Source organism: Borostomias antarcticus (assembly GCF_949987555.1).
Source record: "Borostomias antarcticus genome assembly, contig: scaffold_60, whole genome shotgun sequence".
NCBI lineage: Eukaryota > Metazoa > Chordata > Actinopteri > Stomiiformes > Stomiidae > Borostomias > Borostomias antarcticus.
Genome location: NW_028175837.1, coordinates 824,333 through 849,025, shown reverse-complemented (window position 1 = coordinate 849,025; position 24,693 = coordinate 824,333). Strand labels below are relative to the sequence as shown.

The window sequence follows — 24,693 nt, the reverse complement described above, 5'->3', positions numbered from 1 at the left end:
CTGCTTTTCAATTTACTTTTCTTTCTGCCTTCTATCCTTCTCCTCTTTCTCTTTCTTCTCCTCTTTCTTTTTCTGCTTCCGCTCCTCCATTTCTTTGCACTTCATGAAGTCCAGGAAGTTCTCAGTTTTCTTCCGGTGCTTCTCTAGAGCCTTCATCTTTTTCTGGTGTTCCTTTTCTTTCTGCTTTCTATCTTTCTCCTCTTTCTTTTTCTGTTTCTCCTCCTCTTGCCTGGCCTTCCTCTTCTCTTTCTTTTCCTGCTGTCTCATCTTAAATTCACTCCTCATCTTTTTCAGGCGAGCAAAGATGCCCCCAGATGTCTGAGATGGCCGCTGGTCACTGGTCGCCAGCTCCCTAGAGGGACACTGAACAGCAATATCAGACATCTTGGCTGTCTCCCCCCTCCACCCCTCATCTTCCTCCCTCAACTCCGTCCTCAACCTTTTCATCCTCTGGTCCAACTCCCTGATCATGACGGCCATCATGTTCTCCAGTTGCATCTGCTCCATTTTCTGGCTCTTTACCTCTCTCTGTCAGGGGCCGGAACGCGGACCCTGGACCCGTGTAGTGAGACCCCCGGACAGAACAGGCAGACAGAGGGGAGTGGTTGGCACTTGGCCGTTTAATAATAAATAATAAAATGGGGAGAACTGGTGCCACAACAAAATGGGGGAGGTGCAAACCAATGGGGGGTATGTATGGATGCGTGTGTGTGGTATGTACATGAGATGGGGAAACAAAGAGGGGTGCGTGGGTGCGGTGTGTGCGGTATGGGTATCAGCCGGAATGTGTTTGTGAATGTGCTGCGAGGCCCTACGAGAGGTGGAGGGAAGGGTCCGGGAACTCTGGCGGTCTTTGGTGGTGAGAGGAGGCGGAGCGGCGGCAGTCCCGCGGAGCGAGGGAGGTCCAGGAGGCGTGCGGGGAGCGGAGTCCGGGAGGGGAGAGTCGAGGGCAGGAAGCGAATGGGAAACGCGGCGCGGAGGCCGGGAGGACGCGGGGGCCGGAGAGGCGCGAGGACGCTGGACCTTCCGGGGGGAACAAAAGAGGGAACACAACACAGGGAAAACAAATCGTTAGTCGAAATAAGCAAACTTCAAAATGGATCAGGGGCGATAGCCAGCTCGTCTGATTACCCTATGAGGGCTAGAAACGTCTGAGCCCCGAGCGGTGGTTCCAGCGTCCTCTTGTAGAGGCTCCGCTAACAGGCAACAGCTGCAACGAGTTGGCAGGTGATTGCTGCTGCTGCCGGGCGGAGCCGGCCTCTCCGGCAAGGGGTGGAGTCCGCGTCCTCGAAGCGTGTGCCTCACTGCCCCTACGACTCGACTCCCGGACTGGACCCAAAGACCGAGCTGGGCCCACAACACTCTCTCCTTCATCGTCCTGGCCGTCTCAATCCTCCTCCCCTCTTCTTCCTCCCTCAACTCCACATTCAACCTGGACATCCGCTGGTCCAACTCCCTGATCAGGAGGTACTTCTCTCTCTCCTGGCTCCTTTCCCCTCTCTCCTCCAGGCATTTATTAACCATCTTGGTTATCTCGTTCCTCCTCCTCTCCCCTTCCTTACTCCTCCTCCCCTCATCTTCCTCCCTCAACTCGACCCTCAACGCGGTCACCCGGTCGTTCATCGATCTCGTCAGGAGGACCTGCATGCGCTCCAGACGCCCCTCCGACTTCCCGGGTCTCCTCTTCTCCTCTTCTCCTCCTGCCTCCCCCTCCCCTCATCTTCCACCCACGCCTCCCTCCTCAACCTGGGCATCTGTGAGCCGACGAGGTCCCTCTCCCTCTCCTGGCTCTGCGTCTCTCTGTCCTTCAGGTATTCCTCTACCATCCTGGCTGTCTCGCTCCTCCTCATCTCCTTCTCCTGCCTCCTCCTCCGCTCGTCTTCCTCCCTCAACTCCCTCTTCATCATGGCCATCCGGCGGCCCATGTCTCTGGCCACGTTCTGCAGCTGCTCCTCCACCCAGACAGTCTCGCAGGGCTTCGTCATTCCTAAAGGCTATGGGGGTCAGGGGGGCACAGGGACAACCAGTCGGTCACACCGGGGTCACATTCATGCAGTCAATACACTGTAGTACAGTGATCATAAGATATCACAGTGCATTGGCTACTCCTAGCATGGCACAGTACGATTATACATAGTTTAAGTGTTGCAAGATGCAGGGGCGTAGGTTTGATTTGAGCTTTGGTAGGGACACAATAGGTTGTTGTTGTTTCACGTAGTCTGGATTGAATCTGGGTGGTGGCCGAATCAGATTAATTTCTGTCGCCACTGATTGGGCAATGTGACAACGAATGACAAGGTTTATCCACAAAACCTACATCTGTTGAGTCAGACTATAATCTCACCTGTAACCCTGATGCATCTACCGCCTGCCTCTCCAGGTCCTGCCTTTCTGCTGCTTTGACCAAAAAAATTCCAATGTCCATTTTTGTCTGGTCATAAAAGGGAAATGATTGACAATATCAAACTACTTGCAGACATGAAACACTCTTTTCCGTGTAGCCTACAGCCTATTCTGTGTAGCATATGAAATATGAACATAATTACGCTGGACTTGGACTGAATTGCATAAACAAACCAGACGTCTAGTCTCGTTTGTTTAGCCTGTTATGCAATTCAGTGGGCGAGTGAACCTAGCTAGTCATTGCTCAAACCTAGGAATTTGCAACGGTTATACCAAAACTGATTTATTACTAGCTAAAGACAACTGTTATGACAACATTACAGCACCTTATCTCTGCCTCAGCAAACGTTTACGAGACCTAACGTTATAGGTAATACGTACAGCTCTGACTAGCTGCACCACCAGCTAGCACTAACATTACAGTTTACATAGGCATTTAGTAGGACGCAAACTAAACTATTATCATTGATACAACTCTGTACAGAAAAATAATTGTCGGTCAACATATTGTATTCCCTATTGTTCAATAACTTCAATCTTACTTCTGCTTAATCAAAATTCCCGCTGTTGCCGACAGTCGATGCTCGATGTGCTGTGAGCTGCTGAGCTCGCGAGGCCCTCGCTGGGTCACAGAGGGAGGGGGGAAAGTAGGCTACTGTATATTGTTGATTGGATAGCTTGCTGAACGCAGCTGTCAACCTGGTCTTAATTCCCAACCGTTTTGCTTTCGCAAGTTGTGAATGGTAATAAAAAACTACAGTTTTCACTCTGTATTATTTTTGGTAGGGACAATTCGTGTTTCCGTGGCTTTGGTATGGACATGTCCATAGCGTCCATACCTAAAACTACGCCTATGGCTGGATGACCAGTGAAGTCAGTCAAGGAGGAACCAGTACCGTCATCAGAGTTTATAAGCTACATGACAAGCGATCAAAGACATCCCTTCTGAGAAACAGTGGCTTGGTATGCTATGGAAGCCCAGAGACAGGATGGTACACATCTACTGTAGGTGTTGACTGTAGAAGCGCGCGTCCTCTGAGGTCAATGGGAACGATGTTCTGTGCGCGAGTAGCCTCGCGTCACCAGTCTCTCCTAGTGCGCGAGGCAACAGTCATGTGACTGAAAACTTGATTTGGTGCAGCGGGGGAGCAACGCACAACAAACAGAACGCCGGTCTATGGCATGGATGTGGCGACATCGCACGCATCATTTATTACATGACTCTATTGGTACAAACATTTACCCGCCAGCGTGGCGGATAGCCTCCGAAATTTAGTCGCCAAATCTAAATTTTACCCGCCATTGGCGGGTGTTAATTTTCAGCCCTGCTTACATGTAGGTACGGGGTACATACCGGGTACTTACATGTAGGTACGGGGTACTTACCGGGTACGTACATGGCGTGCACAGTAGCATAGGTACTTTTACTTACAGGTAGGTACGGGGTACTTACAGGTAAGTACGGGGTTCTTACAGGTAGGTTTGGAGTACTTGCATGAAAGTACCCGGTAAGTAGGCTACCCCTACTAACACAGTACGTAAAACTGACGGGACACATTGGTGTAATTGTGGTAACTTTGCGACGTCACCAGCAGCGGACCTAGCTGACACCTAGCTGACACTTGCCTTTTCAGTCGCAAAATAACCAAAATAGCCGTCCTCCAGTACACTGTAAGGGAACGTAGCCGCCACTGCTGCTTAAATCCGTAACTACGATGTAATTAAATAACGTGACAATGTGGTTAGATCACAGTCCCAATCTGACTTTATTGGAAATGTGTCACAGTGGGTCAGAACATTTGTAAATTACTTAGGTTTTAAAATAAATTTTGAAGTCATACAGTTACAGAATTGTAATAATGAGGAGAAATCCTGCATGTCTGTTTTGTGTGTAATTTCTCATTTACAGTTAATATTAACACTAAAGATTTGCAGTCTAGGCCTAATAAAAAGAATGATAAAAAATATGCCTATGAATAAAGTCCTAATTTTGCAACCTAAATGTGAGCAATGAACGCTGAGCAGTGAACGTAGAATGCAAGGCATTGGGCTACTTTCTTAGGTAAAACAATTCCAAGAACTAGACAAACAAGTTACACACTCTGTGCCAGTAGGTGGCGGTATGCACATTAAAGTTTGCGATCCGCCACTAAACCTAGCGAAGGAGAAGAAGAACGGTAAACTTCCGCCCCGTTTCAAACAGAAGTGATTGAGAAAGACCAACACGCTGTCTCCCCGCGACAACACAGATGTAAGTATCTAAATTTCAATGTATACATTAGTATGTATACATACATACTATGTATTTTGGTATCGTCCCAGATAAAACACCAACGTTATGTGCAAGCTACCCTTTTGTAATGATTATCTATATGCAGATGCTTTCCAATGTTGGCTAACTAGCTAGCCAGCTAACGTGATTAGCCTTTTTCGGGCATGGTGGAGTCTTGAGAAGAAGACTCGCGCGAGCTCCTGCACGTTCGTACTGTTTCATCGCTTGGAATAAAATGTGATAATTAGCTTACTCATTGATTTCGCATTAACCCACGACACCGTTAGTATGTGTTTGTTTTTAGGCATTCATTTTTCCGAAGTTAACGTTAACAATACTAGAAGCCCCAACAACGGAGCTAGGCTAGCTAGCAGGATTTGTTATAGCAGCCATCTTGGCTCATTTGGTTACAGCAGCCATCCTGGTGGATTTCATGTTACTCTTAACTGTTGAAATGGTTGCTCATTCTGTCAAACGGGTAAAGAATTGTGTACTACGTTTTCACTCACATACAAATCCAAATTTTGCATAATAGGTACTCATGATGTGGACTACTAATAGAGGCGCTAAGACGGCCCCAGGCGTGGCCAGGGGCAGTCCTGGGACAGCACCACAGGCTCTGTGAGTCTTGTTCAGTTGAATGCCCTCATGAGTATTAACAGAAGAGCACCATATACATATGCACACATACACTCTAACATGTCGCTCTCTCCTCAGCTCAGCCCAATGGTCTCTGATGGTTCTGTCTGGCCAGCCCTTAGGTGGAGAAACACCTGATCATCAATATAGGCAGGCACACGTAAGTACAAATGCACATACGTTTCCATAGACGGGATAAACAAAAGGGAATATTGATATTGAGTTAATGTTAGCGGTAGACACGTGAGATTCATAAGACGCATCACTGACGCCACAATATCAGGGAAATTGAGCAATTGCTTCCCTGTAGTGCAAACTTGCAAGATTCGCTCAGTTATTAACCCTTCTTGCCTTTTTTGTTGTTGGTTTTCTCTCTCCTCCTTCCTCTCTGTGCAGTTCTCCTGTGTGCTGAGCCGCTATCTCATGTATTGCCACTGCTGACAGGGTAGAGCTCAGCCCCATGCAGAAGTGAGTGATGAGGAGAGGGAAGATCATTTTCCCGTTTTTTTCCCCCTCCAGTTCTAGGAACCGTCTCAAGAATGTGTTCCCCACTTTTATGCCTTTAAATCAGGGTTGCAGTATTCCAGGTGTGTGGCCATGGCCATGAACACCAGTAGAGGAGGGAACCAAGTGTCTCATTCTCTCTCCACAGTTGTGTGGTTGTAACCCCCCACTAGCTACATATTCATTCAATCTTTATTTAACCTCGTGAATCAATTGAGAGTAAGCTCTCATTTACAATGACGTATAATCACTCTATATTTGAACTTGTACTACAGGTGAGATAATACTTTTTAATGGTCTCTCTCATTCGCTCTCCTAGCTGTGATGTTAGAGTTGTGCAAGACTTGGGTGTTCTCCTGCTCTGAGTGCCCATTCTCCTATACCTCCCAGATCTACCTCCACAAGCACATCAAGAGGAGCCATGACAACCTCTGTCTGCTGAGGAACACACAGAGCATTATGAAGTAGCCAGTGCCTTGGCGAAGGTGTTTGAGCAGCAGTCATCAATGGATTAACTCCCAAGACACAAGGAAGAGACAGCGCAACACACGCTATGACTCCAGTGACGAAGGTAATATAATAAAGTGCATTCAACAGTCCCAAAAGAGTACTACTTGAGTTGACTAATCTGAGCTAATTTACCTCTACTATATGTTCCAGTGCCCAGGCAGCCGGTCGGCAGAACTCAGACCAGACCAGCTATGCCAGTTGCCAGAGCCGGAAGGCCTGCTCTGCCAGTTATCAATGCAGGTATCCATGCATGTTTGTGTTGGTGAAATGTCTATGCATATTTGCACACTTAGTTAACTCAGGACTTTCGGAAGACTCATGTACTCAGTTCACTAATTCGCTCATCTCACTACTCGGCAGTAGATGTTCATCGCCCGGGTCCTTTGAGCCAAGGCGCTGTGAGCCCAGGCCCTTCAGCCCTTCAGACGTCCAGGCACGAGCAGCATGCATCAGCGATTAGCACCCCGGCCAGACCAGGTCAGGGTCTGACATGTCTCATGTCGAGTTGATTCTTCCCCTTATGCCAGAATCACTACGCCGCCAGCACCATAGTTTCCTGCTCATCCCTTTATCCTCTGGTTTTCAGGTTGTTCTCTGATGCCATCGCCTGTGAGACCAACAGCTCCAGCAGTGTTGCCATCAAGCTCTGCAGATGCTGGTATGCTGAATTTTGTGAACTACTTCATGCTGCATGTAGGGGTATACTTTGAGCTGAATATCCATTATGGGACCGTACAATTACTTATAGCCACATCTGTGTTTAATATCCAGACTTCCAGAGGATGATGTGTCAGCAGTTCTCCAGCGTCATGCAGAGTCTGAGGGAGATGGCACAGACAATGATGAGACTGGAGCAGAGGCTGGAGCAGAGACTGTCCGGCGAGTCTGCAGACAGCTATCGGGGAGCAGTACTGGATGACCTGCACCCTGCTAAAACGGAGGAGGAGCTGCTGGTCTTGGAGGAGCAGCTGAAGGACAAGGATCATCAAAGGAAGATGGTGAGTAACTTCAGGGCAGAACTTTGTTCCTTATTTTTGCAGGGAAGTGTTAAGGAAATGTAAAAGTAAATGATTGTCTTTATGTTTTGCAGACACGATATCTGAGCTTCATGCCATGTGCATTGAAACCATTCCCTTTTTGGTTAAAAGGTGCAGTTATGGCCTGTAAGCCAAGCACCACTGTGACGGAGGTGTCTGCCCAGCTGCAGGAGATGCTGAAACATGCCCCTGCTCGATTCAAAAAGGTATGTGATGTCAGGCAGTTAATTTTCTCGTATCCAGTGACATGGCACGCTTCCAATGAACGTATGCGACTTGCTTTTACAGCCATTTCATTATGTCCTTAGGCATCTGCTCCAGCCCAGCTGACCTCCCCAGCCCAGCCCCTGACCGCAGCTCCAGCCCTGACCACAGTGGAGTATTCAGATGAGGATGACCTCTTCTGCCCAGACCCTCGATTCAGATGTGGGACCCCCAGCCCGTCTCCCTAAACCTGCCTTTCCAGCCTGCAAGGATGGATGCCTTTTTTGTAAATAGTTTTTGTAAATTTTAACCTTTTTTTTGTGGGATACAAAGGTCTGTTCCCGGTCTGCCTGCCACAGAATGCGCACTGTTTCATTTTTGTTTTTAGAACTTTTGCAATTGTCAGATAATGGGTTGCTAGCCAGAGCTTGTACATGCTTTTTTTTGCTTTTCTGGCTATGCGTAATGTGACAGACCGTAAACCTCATCCTTGTAAATATGTATACTTTTAATTAGTAATGTACTTTGTGTAATAAAATGTTCTAAACTGTTAATGGTGTTCAGTCTTATATTGGTTTGTATAATGCTTGCTGCTATATCCCCATATAGCATTAATTCGTTTTTGTACTGGTAAATGCTAAATATAGCCAGTGGTACTGCAAATGCTAAATATAGCCAGTGGTCAGTAAGTGACCATATTTGCACCGTGCGAAAAAGACGTGCAGACCAAGTCATATAAATACCTGTAAATCTAGTGTCAGCCAGGTGAGTTTATGACGGAGGTTCCTGCCCACGTGATCACGTGCGTTCTTTGCACGCGGCCGCAACTTCGGAATGACGTGTCGTTCTTACGTAGCGTCTACTAAACGGCAGATCTCGCGTTTCCGTAAATGGCCGCGTAATTTCCGCACGCGGCGCACACGAATCGTCACCTATAGCGGCCGTATGTCGAACGTTCGCGCAACCTGCGTGTGTTAGTAGGGTACCCCATAACTACCTGTAAGTACCCGGTACCCCTAGACTACCGGTACCCCGCACTTACATGTAAGTACTCGGTATGGGTAAGAAACTGGTAAGAGAGTGTAAGACACTGGTATTACACTGTAAGACACAGGCTGTATTATAAAGCGTTACCGACAGAACGAGACAGATTAATCTATTGACATAGCGAGGAAGCACGGGGTGTGTGCATCATATGAACTGTAGTCAGTTTACACCCAGTGTTCCAAAACCTATTGTAAAGCCTTTTATTCTGTCTTTAAACTGCAACATATAATCAAAATCAATAAACAGTGACTCAATGTGTCTCAGAAACTATGTGAATAATAACTCAATGCAGCCCAAAACATTTTTTATTTTATTTATTATTAATAAAAACCACTAGAGGGCGTTTCGTCACTTTACATCTCCCCTTGCTTATGACGTCATAGTAGACGTTACTGAGGCAGACACTTAAATAGTCAGTGATCCGATTCCACCTCATCAGAGTAGCTAGTGACTTCTGGATTTGACACACTAATTTAGAGAAAACAAGTAAGTCCATAATAGGGATAGACTTTAGAGTTGGAATTTTCTGAAATTATTCTGTATTACTGTCTTTGACAAAAACACCTCCAATTGAAGACAGAATACAGAACATTTCTCTCAGAACTTTGTTTAACCAGGTTAGAAATTATGTTCAGGTTGAGAGCGATACTGGTTGATTACAGGACTAACAGTGATGTGTCTGGGTAATATGAGTTCCTGGGTGAACCTCCTCTTAATTAGTGAATCAATAATAATAATAACAATAATGATAATAATAATTTTATATTGTTTTGCTTGCTGTTTTGTAAAGTGTTATCTAGCTACAGTAGGCCTACTGTGCTGTGTTGTAAAATCATGTATATCCAAATATAGGCTGTAGTATTGCTGTAATATAAAGTGGTATATTAACCTATTGAAGGAGCATGGTACTGTATTGCCCTGCTATTCATGCAGTAGCCAGTGCACTGTGGCATCTTGTAAAACTGAAGTTACTGTATTTGTAGGATTACTGTACCATGATAGGAGTAGCCTGTGCACTGTGCATCTTGTAGCCTACCTTTTAGCCATATTATCATCCTACTGCTCAAATGTAGCATGCTCAATCAAGTTAGTAGTCAAGTGGAAATGAAATAAGACCTATTAGGGGACTGGAGAGGGCATGCAGTGTATGCTGTGACAGAAATCATCAGCACTAGCCTACTATCTAGCCAACTATCTAGCCTACTATTTTCCCTGTAGTGTACCAGATAGCTACAGACACTCAAAACTGACCAGCAGACTGGTAGCTTTGACCAGCAGCTTTGCTACCTTCTCATCCTGTTCCTTTCTCTCATCTTTTCTTGCTGCTGCCTTTATGTTTGCAATACATGATGACTGTTCACTCTGCGTGCAGCTTGTTAGTCTCTTGATGCTCAGACGCTTTGCACCTAAACTACCTGTATACAGTAGCTAGGTATGGGCCCACTGTTCTGTGTTGTAAAGTGCTGTATGACTACAGTATGCTTGCTGTAATGTAAATTGGTACATAACCTATTAGGAGCAGTACTGTACTGTGATGTATTGTATTGCTCTGCTATTAATAGCAGTAGCCAGTTCACTGTGACATCTTGCAACACTGAAGCTATGTATAATCGTACTGTGCCATGCTAGGAGTAGCCAATGCACTGTGATATCTTATGATCACTGTACTACAGTGTATTGACTGCATGAATGTGACCCCGGTGTGACTGACTGGTTGTCCCTGTGCCCCCCTGACCCCCATAGCCTTTAGGAATGACAAAGCCCTGCGAGACTGTCTGGGTGGAGGAGCAGCTGCAGAACGTGGCCAGAGACATGGGCCGCCGGATGGCCAAGATGAAGAGGGAGTTGAGGGAGGAAGACGAGCGGAGGAGGAGGCAGGAGAAGGAGATGAGGAGGAGCGAGACAGCCAGGATGGTAGAGGAATACCTGAAGGACAGAGAGACGCAGAGCCAGGAGAGGAAGAGGGACCTCGTCGGCCCACAGATGCCCAGGTTGAGGAGGCAGGCGTGGGTGGAAGATGAGGGGAGGGGGAGGCAGGAGGAGGAGAAGAGGAGACCTGGGAAGTCGGAGGGGAGTCTGGAGCACATTCAGGTCCTCCTGACGAGATCGATGGACGACCGGATGACCGCGTTGAGGGTCGAGTTGAGGGAGGAAGATGAGGGGAGGAGGAGGAAGGAAGAGGAGACGAGGAGGAACGAGATAGCCAAGATGGTTAATAAATGCCTGGAGGAGAGAGGGGAAAGGAGCCAGGAGAGAGAGAAGGACCTCCTGATCAGGGAGTTGGACCAGCGGATGTCCAGGTTCAATGTGGAGTTGAGGGAGGAAGAAAAGGGGAGGAGGATTGAGACGGCCAGGATGATGAAGGAGAGAGAGGTAAAGAGCCAGAAAATGGAGCAGATGCAACTGGAGAACATAATGGCCGTCATGATCAGGGAGATGGACCAGAGGATGAAAAGGTTGAGGACGGAGTTGAGGGAGGAAGATGAGGGGTGGAGGGGGGAGACAGCCAAGATGTCTGATATTGCTTGTCAGTGTCCCTCTGGGGAGCTGGCGACCAGTGACCAGCGGCCATCTCAGACATCTGGGGGCATCTTTGCTCGCCTGAAAAAGATGTGGAGTGAATTTAAGATGAGACAGCAGGAAAAGAAAGAAAAGAGGAAGGCCAGGCAAGAGGAGGAGAAACAGAAAAAGAAAGAGGAGAAAGATAGAAAGCAGAAAGAAAAGGAACACCAGAAAGAGATGAAGCCTCTAGAGAAGCACCGGAAGAAAAACGAGAACTTCCTGACCTTCATGAAGTACATGGACATGGTGGACAGCAAAGAGAAAGAGGAGAAGGATAGAAGGGAAATGGAAAAGCAGAAAGAGAAGATGGCTGTAGAGAAGTACCGGGAGAAAACCGAGGACATGAAAAAGTGGAAAGAAGAGGAGGAGATGAAGAAGGCCAGGGGAGAGGAGGAGAAAGAGAAACAGAAAGAGGAGAAAGAGAAAGATGACGAAAAGGGAGAAACAGGAAAAGAAGGGAGAAACAGTAAAATAAGACGCAGGATCTGCTGGTAGAGGAAAAAGAACAACCATTGCAAAGGTGAGAGTATAGCCACATAGTATACCTTTAGCATCACCTGTGTTTTCTTCACAGTATTTGAAAACACACAAGCAAAATCAGTGACTGACAATATACTGTGGATATGTGAATGTATTTGTAATGACAGTCACTGACCCAGACGTCTGTGTCTTTGTCCTCTTGCAGATTTTTCGATATTTTCAAAAATATCAGAGACCAACACCCTCAGACAGACAGACAGACATCACAACAATTGTGCAATGTTCTATAATACTTACCATAAGGTTTATTTTCAGATGTGGGGGTAAGTGAGAGTCGACCTCAAATTTTCAAACATGCTTAATTTTGGAACCATTGTAGAAAAACATTTAAGGTGTAATTTCCAACAAAATTGGAGATGCACACTCATTTAGTGATACTTTTAAGAATGCCAGAACCAAGGATCAAGGTCACGGTCAAATTACGTAGCATGTACTCTTTATGTTCTGCTTGAGTGCCACCTGGGTTGGAAGAATGTTCTCTAGTTCCAGACTTGTGCGGAGAGCTCTTTCCTGGCATCTTTTATGTCCTTGCTGCTCACTTGTTGGGGTGATATATCAGCACCACACATCTCTGCAGCAGTAACACTGATTCTTCACTGACCTCACTTGGCATAGCGGTTCATTGAAAGCATCATTGACCAATGGGGAGTCTTTCGTCGTTTCCCAGGCAGTCTTCTACTGTCCTCCACCAACCAATACTGAATGCGACAGTGTTGGGTTCATTGTGGCAAGAACCATTGGTATACAGTTAGGTCCATAAATATTTGGACATTGACACAATTTTCATCATATTGGCTCTGTACACTACCACAATGGATTTTAAATGAAACATTAAATATGTGCTTTAAATGCAGAATTTCAACTTTAATTCTGGTATTTACATCCAAATCAGGTGTAGGAATTACAACAAATTTTATATGTACCCAACCTCCCTTTTAAAGGACAAAAGTAGTTGGACAAACTAACAAAATTATGAATCAAATTGCCATGTTTAATATTTGGTTGCAAATCATTTACAGTCAAATCCAGCCTGAAGTCTGGAACCACAGACATCACCAGACGCAGGGTTTCATCCCTGGTGATGCTCTGCCAGGCCTCTACTGCAACTGTCTTCACTTCCTGCTTGTTCTTTGGGCCGTTTCCCTTCAGTTTTGTCCTCAGGAAGTGAAATGCATGCTCAGTTGGATTCAGGTCAGGTGTTTGACTTGGCCATTGCAGAACATTGCACTTCTTTGCCTTGAAAAACTCTTGTCTTGCTTTCGCAGTATGCTTTGGGTCATTGTCAGGGGCATAGATTCACTTTTATTCCCATGGGTTTTTTTCACCTCAAAGGGGCCCCTAGCCTGTCTGTCAATCAAAAATATGTTTCTAATAATATATTCATTAAAATAGCCTATTGAATTTATCTTAATTTGTACCAGCTGAAACATATAGCTGTGATATACTGGAGCTATATAAACTTATTTCTACATAAGAACGAGGACCGGGGATAACAAAAGACGTGTTCTTTATTATAAGAGACCAGACTAAACATGACACAGCACTTCCAGGCATCAACTGCAGTTACGTAGTCACCAGTAGGCCTAGTATGTGCTAGAACTCCACAACAAATAGTATAGCCATACTAATGTACTGTAAGACAAATCACTAGGCTCAATAGGCTATACGGTATTTTCACTCAATTCGCTCAGAGGCAACAGGTCATGGTAAAAGCCTAATAGTCCAATGTAGGCTACTCAAAAAATTTGTTTAACACATGAAAATGACAAAAAATATTTAAAAGTAGGCTATTCTTGGAATGTGTAGACTATCTGAACTGTGTTCTTCTTTTCTTCATCCTCGCAAATGTCTCAATTAGGCCTACATTGCTTAAGTCCACCCTCTGTCATTTCTCTCAATAAAACGCAGTGGATATACACCGAGACTGACTAATGCCCCACAATATATTAAAACATAGTAGTCCTAGTAGTTTTGTTACCAAAAAAAATCAAAACAGGATATTTCAATTCCCTACTAACTAATGACCCTGATAGCTCGCCTCAGACAGTGGACTGGACACGATGAATAGCAGCCGACTGGCGTTACCTCAGACAAGCAGCAGACACGTGCCAACAGTTTCGTTATATGTGTATGACTATGACCAAGAGACAGCTTAACTATCAAAAAAGTGAAAATATAGAGATGGAAGATAAAAGAAAATACTGCAGTGCCATTCCTTACACGCTGATGAGCTGGCAAGTTAGCCTACTAGCTAGCGTCCAGGTGAGGCTGAAGAGTGTCCCGTAACACAAGGTGCACAGTTTCATCTAGAGAGGAGAGAAAGAATTTGCTTAGTGACACCTTACAAGCTAAGGAGCTGCAGGTGTTGGCTCAACTTGGCCGATGTTAACTCAAGCAGTGGACATACGCCGAGTCTGACTCATGCCCCACAATATTAAAACAGTAGTCCTAGTTCTGTTACCAAAAAAATCAATCAATTCCCTACTAACTAATGAGCCTGATAACTCGCCTCAGACAGTGGACTGGACACGAGAAATAACAGCTGACTGGTGTTACCTCAGACAAACTCGTACTGCGACTGACTGAGGCAGAGAGAATCGTGTGAGGGATTTAGTGCGAAACTGTTCTCTGAAAAAGTCTGGAAAACCTAAACCCAAATTTACTAAAACACAAGCATGTCTGTGATTGGTTGTAAGCTGCGCAGCCTGCGCATGCGTGGTTTCATTTAGTGGAAGCTCCAGACAGAGCGCGTGCAGCAGCAGACTGCCTCGCTGGGGCGACTTTCAAAGTCAGACTGAGACTCGGCTCTCGCTGTACTCGGCTCTCGTGATCTCGCTTGTAAACAGAGGAACTGGTTATGTTAGATCTTTTGTGAACACAATCATCCCCCCCAAATGACCAGAAAAACTCACAAGATCGATTAATGGTCACCTTTATCTAATATAAGTCAACACGAGGCACACAGCAAGTCAGCGTCAACATGCTGTCATAACGTTCGCTCGTGCTACTGTAGCTACCACGTCACTGCAGCCAAGATTGTTTGCTGCAAGCATGGGCATCATAAATAAATGCTAATCAAAACATGGTTTACGACTGTTGTGCGCTAGCTCACTTTACATTGTATGCTGCTTTCATTCATTATATTGCTCTCGTTCAGTTGTAGAAAAGCCATATATTTCTATTGCTAGCCAGCTAACCTATATAACGTCAGTGAGACAGCAGCCTCTCTGTCAGAACATACCGGTAGATGGGGTAACAGTTAGTCTAACGTTAGAGAATGCAATTTACGAAGATGTTTTCACTCATGAGATTAAGCAACGATGCCCTGTTTAGTTGTAGGCTAGCCAGCTATTTCTAGTTAACGTTACAGGCAGTCAGTGTTGATCCAAGACTGCAGCATCAGCCTCAGTTAAGACGAATAACTAGTCTAACAGCCTATGGCACACTTTCCAATCATATAGTATGGATAAATCAAATTAAACAGACGTATACTGAAATTAAAATGTATGTAGAAAATTTTGACTGTAGTGTCTCCCCTTAAAGCACATCTTGTTTAATTTCAAATCCATTGTGGTGGTATAAATGGTTGCCACAATGAACCCAACACAGTGTATTACTCTCCCATTCCTTCATGGTTTCAGGGCCGACTGCTGGCATAAACACTAGTTCATGTTGTAGCTGGTAACCTACAGATTATATATTGATGGACTCATCCCTATAGAGTGCCTAAGTGGAAACAGGAAGATTGGCCAGCCGGTGATTATCTAAAAAGAATGCAGCCACAACCAAACACCTAATTAGCAGGCATATCTCAGAATCAAAATATCCCACACAAGGTTTTGGTTAATGTCAGCTAGCTAATATTAGCTAACTTGCGAGTTAACAGAGATCAGTAAAATTTATGTTTTAGATTGACAAACACATGTTGTGGTCATGGCACAATTAAAACGGGATCAAAAAATTATTTGTCATCCACCGTTCACTACCATCCATATTTTTTCCAATTTAAAGGACAATGCTCGTTTTTGACAACCTGGACCTTATTTACGACATATTATAAGACGTTTGACTCACCGAGATCACTTTGGTGTAGTTCGGAGGCATGTAGAAGAAATTTAAAATCCAGCGCGAGCCAGTATATCCATGTAATGGCGGTGGTCGGGGCACTTAGAATGCAGTTTCTAAAAATCTATTTTCTGCCGCGAAACGGTTGTTTTCATCAATCTGTCTTGATGAATCGCTAGTTGTGCTTACATAGAGCATAGGCCTGTTGTGGTTTTCACATGCCATGATCTTTAGAAACGTCATTCGAAACGAAATAGCTTCCTCACCAAGGCTCCGAACCGGTTAAAGGAACGGAAACGAAAACCGAAAACGAACGGTATTTTACGAGGAACAGAAACACGAACGAAAACGAAATGGTCTTTAATTGTTCCAGAACAGAAACGTTAATTTGAAATCTTTAAAACCGGTTAATAACGTTATTTTTTCGTTCTTTGTAGTAGGCCTATATAACTTAAAAAATATTTTAAAAAAGAAGAAAGCTGAGCCTTTTATGGCCGAATAGGCTAAATTAAATTTATTAAATTTGTAGCCTACATCAATCAAAAATTGAGGATGTTTCTCAAACTCTGCAAGCTAAGATGCATGGCTATTCTTGATGTTTCCCAACCACTCAGCGGCAGCCAATTTGCACGCGTTGCGCAGGGCTGTCACACACTCTCCTTTGTTTGCCAGTGCAAAACAGTAGTTCAGCCTGTCCTTACAGCTTATTACTTAGCAAAGATATCAATGTGATGTATTTGGTTTAATTGAAGAAGAGTAGGCTAGCCTGTAATGTTTCAGTAGGCTAAAACTAGATTTCACATAAAGACCGCGGATGTCAGAGTGGGCAATAACGTTCAAAGGCAAATTTATTCCAACATTGGTCCACAAAGAATGATGCAAATAATAAAGTGAAAGAAATAATAGCCTACTGTGCAAATATAATGTTTTATATGGACCTGCCTACTGTGCAAATATAATGTTTTATATGGACCTGCGTGTCTGCAATAAAGTTCCTCTATCTTTATAACCAACATTCAGCGGAAGCCAATTTTCACTCGTAGCGCATCTCGCTCCAAGTATGGTTTGGCTATTTAAAACACGGAGTACTTTGTGACAGTTGCTTGGATGTATACTAGTATCTATACTAGGATGCATAAACCAGGATGCATAAACCTATGTTTTGCAAATTTAATGGTCTACCTCCTTCAGAGTTCTACTCGGCAATTAGGCTGTGAAAGCGAGCGCGCCTCTTGGAATCTAGTCATAGCCTATTGTTGCACAGGTTTCCGTCACGTCTTGACTTTCACAAACCAAATGATTAGGCTACATTAATTAATATGAGCACACTTTAGTGACAATGTGCCGTGCAACCCTGATCATTGAATAGCATAAGTTAAATTATTTTAATATTAAAGACCGCGGATGCCAGACGATAGGCTACGTATTAGGTGTATAGGCGCCAAATCCGGAGCTCCCATACAAAAGGAACGCAGCATAAACAATAGGGATTGCGCAGATGAATGAATGAGGTGACTAATTATTTATAAATAACATAAAACATAAAACGAAATAATAAACAAACAATAGGCCTACAGGCGCAGAATAAAATAGCTTGCAGCAACAGTAGCCTACAAGAAAATATTTTTAAAAGGATGATGAGCTATGATGATGATTTAAGATAGACCTGTGCATAGTTTACGGTGTGGATTAAGGGCATACGGGAATAGGACTAATGTTGCGTATTTCTTGTAAAATAATCAACAAGGCTACACTACAGCACACATCACCAAGGCTAATATTGTTGGCAATAAGGCCACCACACACCACAACCCTAGACTTGTTGATTAGGTTATAGCCTACCTTACAAGAAATACTGTAGGCCTATAGAGTCTTAATAGGCTACCCCCGGAACGGTGAACGGAATGTTATTTTTCGTTCTTAACCGGTTCAGGAACGCTATGTTGGTGGCGGAACACGAGAACGGAAACGTTAAATATGCTGGTTCTGCTCGGAGCGAACCGATTGAAAAATAATTTCGTTTTTAAGCCCTGTTCCTCACTTGCTCCAGCACGAATTCGCACAGCGCGCAATCGTTGCTCCAGCACGCTGTGCGCATGCGTGCTGGAGCAAGTGAGGAAGCTATTTCGTGTCTAAAGACGTTTCTAAAGATCATATTACAGAGGCATGTGAAAAACAACACAACAGGACTATGCTCTATGTAAGCACAACTAGCGATTCATCAAGACAGATTGATAAAAACAACTGTTTCGCGGCAGAAAATCGATTTTTAGAAACTGCATTCTAAGTGCCCCGACCACCGCCATTACATGGATATACTGGCTCGCGCTGGATTTTAAATTTCTTCTACATGCCTCCGAACTACACCAAAGTGATCTCGGTGAGTCAAACGTCTTATAATATGTCGTAAATAAGGTCCAGGTTGTCAAAAACGAGCATTGTCCTTTAAGGTCCCATGGTGGTTTTCACTTCCTGCTTCCGCTTAGCACTCTATTAGTGGAGAGCACCCTCTACCTGCATGAAATGTTTGTTTTTTCTTTCAAAGCATATATAAAGTAAATGTTGGTTGCATTCCGAATCGCATATCTCTACCTTTTACTACCAGTACGTACTACAGCTGCCCATTGAAAGTACGTACTTTGCATGCAATACACATGCAATTGGGATATACTACCTTGTCATAACACTGCGTCTTGGAATTTCACCACATCCGTCGCTGTCCATGAAGTGACATTTGTCCACAGCTGGGATTCATCAAAACGCCTCCGGCATGACTCGCACATGTGACATAATTCCCGCTGAGCACAGGATGACAGTGCAGGTGATTGCACTGGGCTGTTACTCTCTGCAGGTGCACTGTTGACTGAAGGACAGTTCTCCAGGTCTAGAGGGTGTGCTTGTAAAAAAGTAATTTATCTGGTCTTCAGCAGGTGTCACAGATTTCTCTTGGAGATGTTTCCGTCAGGTGTACTACAACAATCCCCCCGCCTAAGCACTTATTGTATTTTATTGTATTATATTATATTGCACTGTACTTTAGATTGCTATTCTTGCACTTTGCCTTCAGCACTAGATTATGCTCGTAGTCACTTGTTTTAGAGGGAAGATGCACTTGTGAGTTCTGGCAAGTAGTAGTACATTGGCTCTTCCTACGTTAAATGCAATTATTGTTAGTCGCTATGGATAAAAGCGTCTGCTTAAAGACTGTAATGTAGTGTAATGTAAATGTGTCTGCTGAAACTTGTCATATTTCTACTGGCCACCCTGTCTGGATCACTTCACATGGCCATCTGCACTTATCGGCTGTTGCGTGTTCAGCTTCTCTTTTGAGATTAGTAGATGAGCTGATAGTAGATGTACTAGTAAATCGGCTCGTCTAGGCTCGGCTCAGCATGTCTGTGGTGTACAGCCCTTTACCAGGCTTGTAACTGACATGCAGATTGTAGGACTGTAGTCTCATCATTGTCCTCTTGGAGGAGCTTTTTGGAGAGATTTCTTAAACAGTGTTTCAAGGGACTTGTGATCCGTCTTCACTTGTACTGTCTTACAGTAGATGTATTGCTGGAATTTATTACATCCATAAACAATCGCCAACAACTCTTGTTCTATATGAGCGTACCTTTTCTCACAGTGAGAGACCTCGAGCCGTACGCAACTGGCTGTTCATCTTGCAGTATCACTGCTCCCAGGCATTGCGTCCACTGCCAGTGTTACTTATTTGTTAACATCGCAGTACTTTAACACTGGGACACTTCTCACAAGAAGCTTCATAATTTCTAAGCTCTTCTGTTGCTCTGACTCCCAATGCCAATGCGTTTCCTCTTTATGGCTTTGTTAAGACCTTGTGGATCGATGCAGATTCTGAGTTTCTTGGGCTTCACTTCTGTTACCATACTGTTAACCCGGTGCGCTCTGTTTCACAATGACTCCAAGATCCTCCATTCTTTTCAGTTCAGTTTTAATTGTCCTTCAGTGCTACATGTACTGTACTTTCCATGGTGCATGAATAACTGAAGCAATGAGCAAGAGCTGGATATGGTGCAGTCCTGGTACACATTCTCCTCCAATAGGGAACAAACGGTTACCGGTTAGTATTACCATCTCAAAATTAAATTAGCATTAAAACCGTGTTTGACTTATAAACCACGGTAAATACTGTCCACAGTCAACGTGGATTTGTTGTTGTGTTGTTGTGATTTGTTCACAAGTATGGGGGAAGGCAGAGCAGTGGAGATGTTTCAACCTAGACGGCTACGTCTGAAGTTAACTTGCATGTGGGGACTTTAGAAAGGATGGAAAATATCATGGTTTCTCTAACTTGCTAGTAGCTTATGTCAATAATGTAAACTGAAGCTTTCAGTGTAACCTATTTTTGTAAAACACTACACATTCTGCAGCTGTAGGCTAGTCGTGCACATTTAGTTTCACTTTCATTTTTGTATAAAGAAGATCAATGGAGAAAACGTGTATGTGTGTGTGTGTGCATGAGTGATTGAGTAAATGATTGAAAAAGAATAATAATGATAATGATGTCTGTGTATCAGTACCTTTCGAGCATTTTCTGCATATTTTAACAATACCGTGATAATACTGATAACCGTGGTAATTTTGGTCACTATAACCGTGATATGAAATGTTCATACCGTTACATCCCTACTAATAAACAAATCTTGGTATTGGCACAGTAGCTCTACTAATTCCCAGAGCCCTCATGAAGAATATTGGCCTCATAAAACTGAATGTTCTACTGCAGCTCAGTATGAACTTTTCTTTGAGCGCTTCCAGATGGTCCTCTTGTTGTCAAAGAGAAAAAAAAAATGCAGTTCACTATAGATCCAATGGAGGGCGACATTATAGTCAAGCTGAGCATGATACAATCAGACACTGTTGGACAAGCTCTCTGGCAAATAAACATTTATTATCAAATCGAAAACAGGCATATAGTACCATAAACATTGTAAAATAAATGAATCCAAAGGCCATTAATGTAGGTAGGCTACATCTGAATAACCTAAGAATGAAATGAGGATATTACAACCACCGACCAAATAAATAGCCTAATAATGAACATGGACACGGGTTGTCTTGTGAAATAAGCCTTACCTAGCCTATACTCTCTCAGGTTGTGTGCCAAGAGGACCAGTTTTTCCACTGTCAAGGAGAAGGGAATTCCTTGTCTGGTTATATCCAGCCTTGAATATGCGCTCCAATATTTCCACGGATTTCTTTGCAGTCGTCATCGTGCATCAACGCATGTTGCGTGTGCTTTTTTATTTTATCATATGCTGAGGTTATCTAGGCTTAATAGGCTAACCTATCCTAAAAGAATCCACGTAATTCTGAACTGAGAAACACATTCTGAAAATTGCGAATTTTGAATGTTCCGGGCCAGCCCTAGCTCTTAAAAAAAACCTGCTGGACTGGCGCTCATGGGAATAATGTTGCAGATGGATAAAATAACACAGGATGAAGGTATGTGATTGTTGAATCTGAAACTTTATTCATAAGAACATGCTTGTTTTTTTTTGCATTCTAGCTAACCTGAGTAGGATTGTAAGACGTTGCTTGTTAGCTAGCTAGTTACCAGTTTTCTTGCAACATTACAGATGTCTTTTGATTTTGTAAGCTAGCTAACAGTTTTCTTGCAACAATAAAGTTGTGCTATGATTGAATTAAACTGAACAGAGCCTGTAATTTTAATGTGACAAGCTGGCTAGAAAGTAATTAATGCATAATTAATTTTAGCTGAAACATTTTACATGCTAGCTAATATGAGTAGGACTGCATAATAGTATAACATTTTAGATGTCCAAATTGCCCTAATAGTTTCAGGCTAACAAACAATTTGCTCTCTAGCCATGTAAATTGTTGAATTGTATTTTTCGAGATGTGGACATACTGGACATATTTCGATAGCTGGATAATTTACATATTTCGATAACATTGTCTTTATGTATTTAATAAATAGGCCTGATGATACGTCTAAAGTATAACTATGTACTGTCTTTGTGAGCCTATATTTAATCATCCTAATCTAATGTCTCTTATCTTTTCACGATATCCCTACTAGGATCATCTACCTGGTCATGCTGATGGAACATCATCACACTCAATCTATTTAATAAACATTGTTCTCAAATTAACTAAGAGATTTGTTGCTCATTCATTTGTCCATCTCTAGTGTGTTGTGTGTGTGTGTGTGTGGGGGGGGGGGGACATGGAAGTCTTTCTCAGAGGTGAATGATGCTTTCAATGAGCTATGCATACCAAGCGAGGTCCATGAACAATCAGTTACTGCTGGAGAGATTTGTGGTGCTGATGTACAAACCAACAAGTGAGTAGTACGGCATGAATGATGTCTTGAAACAGCTATCCACACAGAAGTCTGGAACTAGAGAACATTACTCCAGCCCAGGTAGTACTCGAGCAGAACATTAAAACACTTGCTACGTTAATTTGACCTTGACCTTGATCCTTGGGTTCTGGCAGGCTCAAAAGAATGTATACTGTACATCCCCAATTTTGTTGGATATGACACCTTATATGTTTTTCTACACTGGTTCCAAAATTGAGCGTGTTTGGAAATTAGACCCAAGGCACTAGCGGCCATCTTGGATTTTACCTCTCACGGTCCTCAGGGGTCAGGTGGCTTCCCTCCACATCTGATAAAATTATGGTATAGGCCATTCAAACTAGAAATGTCATGCAATTTCTTATAACATGCACAATTGTTTCACCGGTACCCAATTTCAAGTCAAAAAAATACATTTTTCAAAAACACTGCCTGCACAATGGTCTCAGCATCAGCAGAGATCCCGACCACAGCCTATTCTCCAACCTGCTGAACTATCCACACCAATCCAATACGACCTGTTCTCCAACCTGCTGAACTCTACACATCACCCCAACCACTGCCTGTTCTCCAACCTGCTGAAATCTCCACACCACCCCAACTACGGCCTGTTCTCCAACTTGCTGAGCTCTCCACACCACCCCAATGATGGCCTGTTCTCCAACCTGCTGAAATCTTCATATCACCCCAATAATTGCCTGTGCTCCAACCTGCTGAACTCTCCACACCACCCTAAACACAGCAAGTTCTCCAACCTGTTGAACTCTGCACACCATCGTGACCATGGCCTGTTCTCCAACCTGCTGAATTCACCACACCAACCTGACCACAGCCTGTCCTCCAACCTGATGAACTCTCCACAGCATCCCAACCACGGCAAGTTCTCCAACCTGCTGAACTCTCCACACCATCTTGACCACAGCCTGTTTTCCAACCTGCTGAATTCTCCACACCACCCCAATGACAGCCTGTTCTCCAACCTGCTGAACTCTCCACACCACCCTGAACACCGCAAGTTCTCCAAGCTGCTGAACTCTCCACACCACCCTGAACATAGCCTGTTCGCCAATCTGCTGAACTCTTCACACCACCCCAATGATGACCTGTTCTCCAACCTGCTGATCTCTCCAAATCATCCTGGCTACGGCCTGTTCTCCAACCTACTGAACTCTCCACAGCACCTCAACCATGGCCTGTTCTCAACCTGGGGAACTCTCCACACGACCCCGACCACAGCAAGTTCTTCATCCTGCTAAACTCTCCACACCACCCCAATGACAGTCTGTTCTCCAACCTGGTGAACTCTCCACACCACCCCAATGACAGCCTGTTCTCCAAGATGCTGAACTCTCTACAACACCCCAATGACGGCCAGCTCTTCAACCTGGTGATCTCTCCATGCCACCCCAACCATGGCCTGCTCTCCAGCCTACTGCTCTCTCCACACAGCCTGTTCTGTCACCAGCTGTTCTCTCCACACTGCCCCAATGACGGCCAGCTCTTCAACCTGCTGAACTCTCCACACCAACCCAATACGACCTGTTCTCAAACCTGCTGAACTCTCCACATCACCCCAACCACTGCCTGTTCTCCAACCTGTTGAACTCTCCACACCACCTCAACTACGGCCTGTGCTCCAACCTGCTGAACTCTCCACACCACCCTGAATAGGGCAAGTTCTCCAACCTGCTGAACTCTCCACACCACCCCAATGATGACCTTTTCTCCAACCTGCTGAACTCTACACACCACCCCAACCAAGGCCTGTTCTCCAACCTGCTGAACTCTCCACACTACCCAAACTACAGCCTGTTCTCCAACTTGCTGAGCTCCCCACACCATCCCAATGATGGCCTGTTCTCCAAACTGCTAAACAATCTACACCACCACGACCACGGCCTGTTCTCCAACCTCTCATCTCTCCACAATGCCGCAATGGCGGCCTGTTCTCCAACCAGCTGAACTCTCCACAGCATCCCAACCATGGCCTGTTCTCCATCATGCTGAACTCTCCACACCTCCCCAATGACAGCCTGTTCTCCAACGAGCTGAACTCTCCACACCACCCTAAACACGGCAAGTTCTCCAACCGGCTGAACTCTCCACACCACTGTGACCATGGCCTGTTCTCCTACCTGCGGAACTCCACATCTGGTAAATGATGGTATAGGATATACTAACTAGAAATTTCATGCTTTACTTATAAAATACACATTTGTTGCACCGGTACCCAATTTGAAGCTAAAAAATAAATTTTTCATTCAGGTTGCAGAGATCTCACCCACCCTGACCACAGCCTGTTCTCCAACCTGCTGAACTCTCTACACCAACCCAATGAGGGCCTGTTCTCCAACATGCTGAACTCTCCACACCACCTTGACCACGGCCTGTTCTCCAACCTGCTGAACTCCACATCTGGTAAATGATGGTATAGGATATACTAACTAGAAATGTCATGCTTTTCTTATAAAATACACATTTGTTGCACCGGTACCCAATTTCAAGCTAAAAAATAAAATTTTCATTCAGGTTGCAGAGATCTCACCCACCCTGACCAC

The 24,693-nt window shown here is 44.3% G+C and overlaps 2 protein-coding genes across 6 annotated transcripts; one reads left to right on the top strand and one right to left on the bottom strand.

Annotated features, from left to right (window-relative positions):
* Window positions 1-531: 531 nt before the first annotated feature.
* LOC311329136 (uncharacterized protein) lies at window positions 532-1,640 on the bottom strand (the record flags this gene model as incomplete). The annotated part of the gene is made up of 2 exons (XM_084463013.1): window positions 1,132-1,640; window positions 532-1,023 (listed from the first exon to the last, which is right to left on the bottom strand). Exons 1-2 carry the CDS (start codon window positions 1,621-1,623, stop codon window positions 532-534), a joined length of 984 nt encoding a protein of 327 aa, XP_084319139.1. The 5' UTR covers window positions 1,624-1,640.
* A 2,961-nt stretch (window positions 1,641-4,601) lies between these two features.
* LOC311329116 (uncharacterized protein) lies at window positions 4,602-8,047 on the top strand. 5 transcript variants are annotated; one of them, XM_084462995.1, is made up of 10 exons: window positions 4,602-4,654; window positions 5,211-5,296; window positions 5,393-5,474; window positions 5,711-6,389; window positions 6,479-6,568; window positions 6,689-6,805; window positions 6,915-6,986; window positions 7,100-7,326; window positions 7,419-7,571; window positions 7,674-8,047. In XM_084462995.1, the coding sequence occupies exons 5-10, from the start codon at window positions 6,520-6,522 to the stop codon at window positions 7,815-7,817; spliced, it is 762 nt and encodes a 253-aa protein (XP_084319121.1). In that variant the 5' UTR covers window positions 4,602-4,654; window positions 5,211-5,296; window positions 5,393-5,474; window positions 5,711-6,389; window positions 6,479-6,519; the 3' UTR covers window positions 7,818-8,047. The 5 variants fall into 5 exon arrangements, with proteins under 5 accessions (XP_084319121.1, XP_084319123.1, XP_084319122.1 ...); XM_084462997.1 differs by having other exon boundaries at window positions 4,617-5,474; window positions 5,711-5,782; window positions 6,209-6,389; XM_084462996.1 differs by having other exon boundaries at window positions 4,617-5,296; window positions 5,393-6,389.
* Window positions 8,048-24,693: the final 16,646 nt, after the last annotated feature.

Coding starts and splice junctions, on each gene's coding strand:
- LOC311329116 (XM_084462995.1), top strand. CDS start 6,520: ATGCCAGTTGCCAGAGCCGGAAGGCCTGCTCTGCCAGTTATCAATGCA. Junction 6,806..6,914: donor TAGCACCCCGGCCAGACCAG/GTCAGGGTCTGA, acceptor TCTGGTTTTCAG/GTTGTTCTCTGATGCCATCG. Junction 7,572..7,673: donor CCCCTGCTCGATTCAAAAAG/GTATGTGATGTC, acceptor TTATGTCCTTAG/GCATCTGCTCCAGCCCAGCT.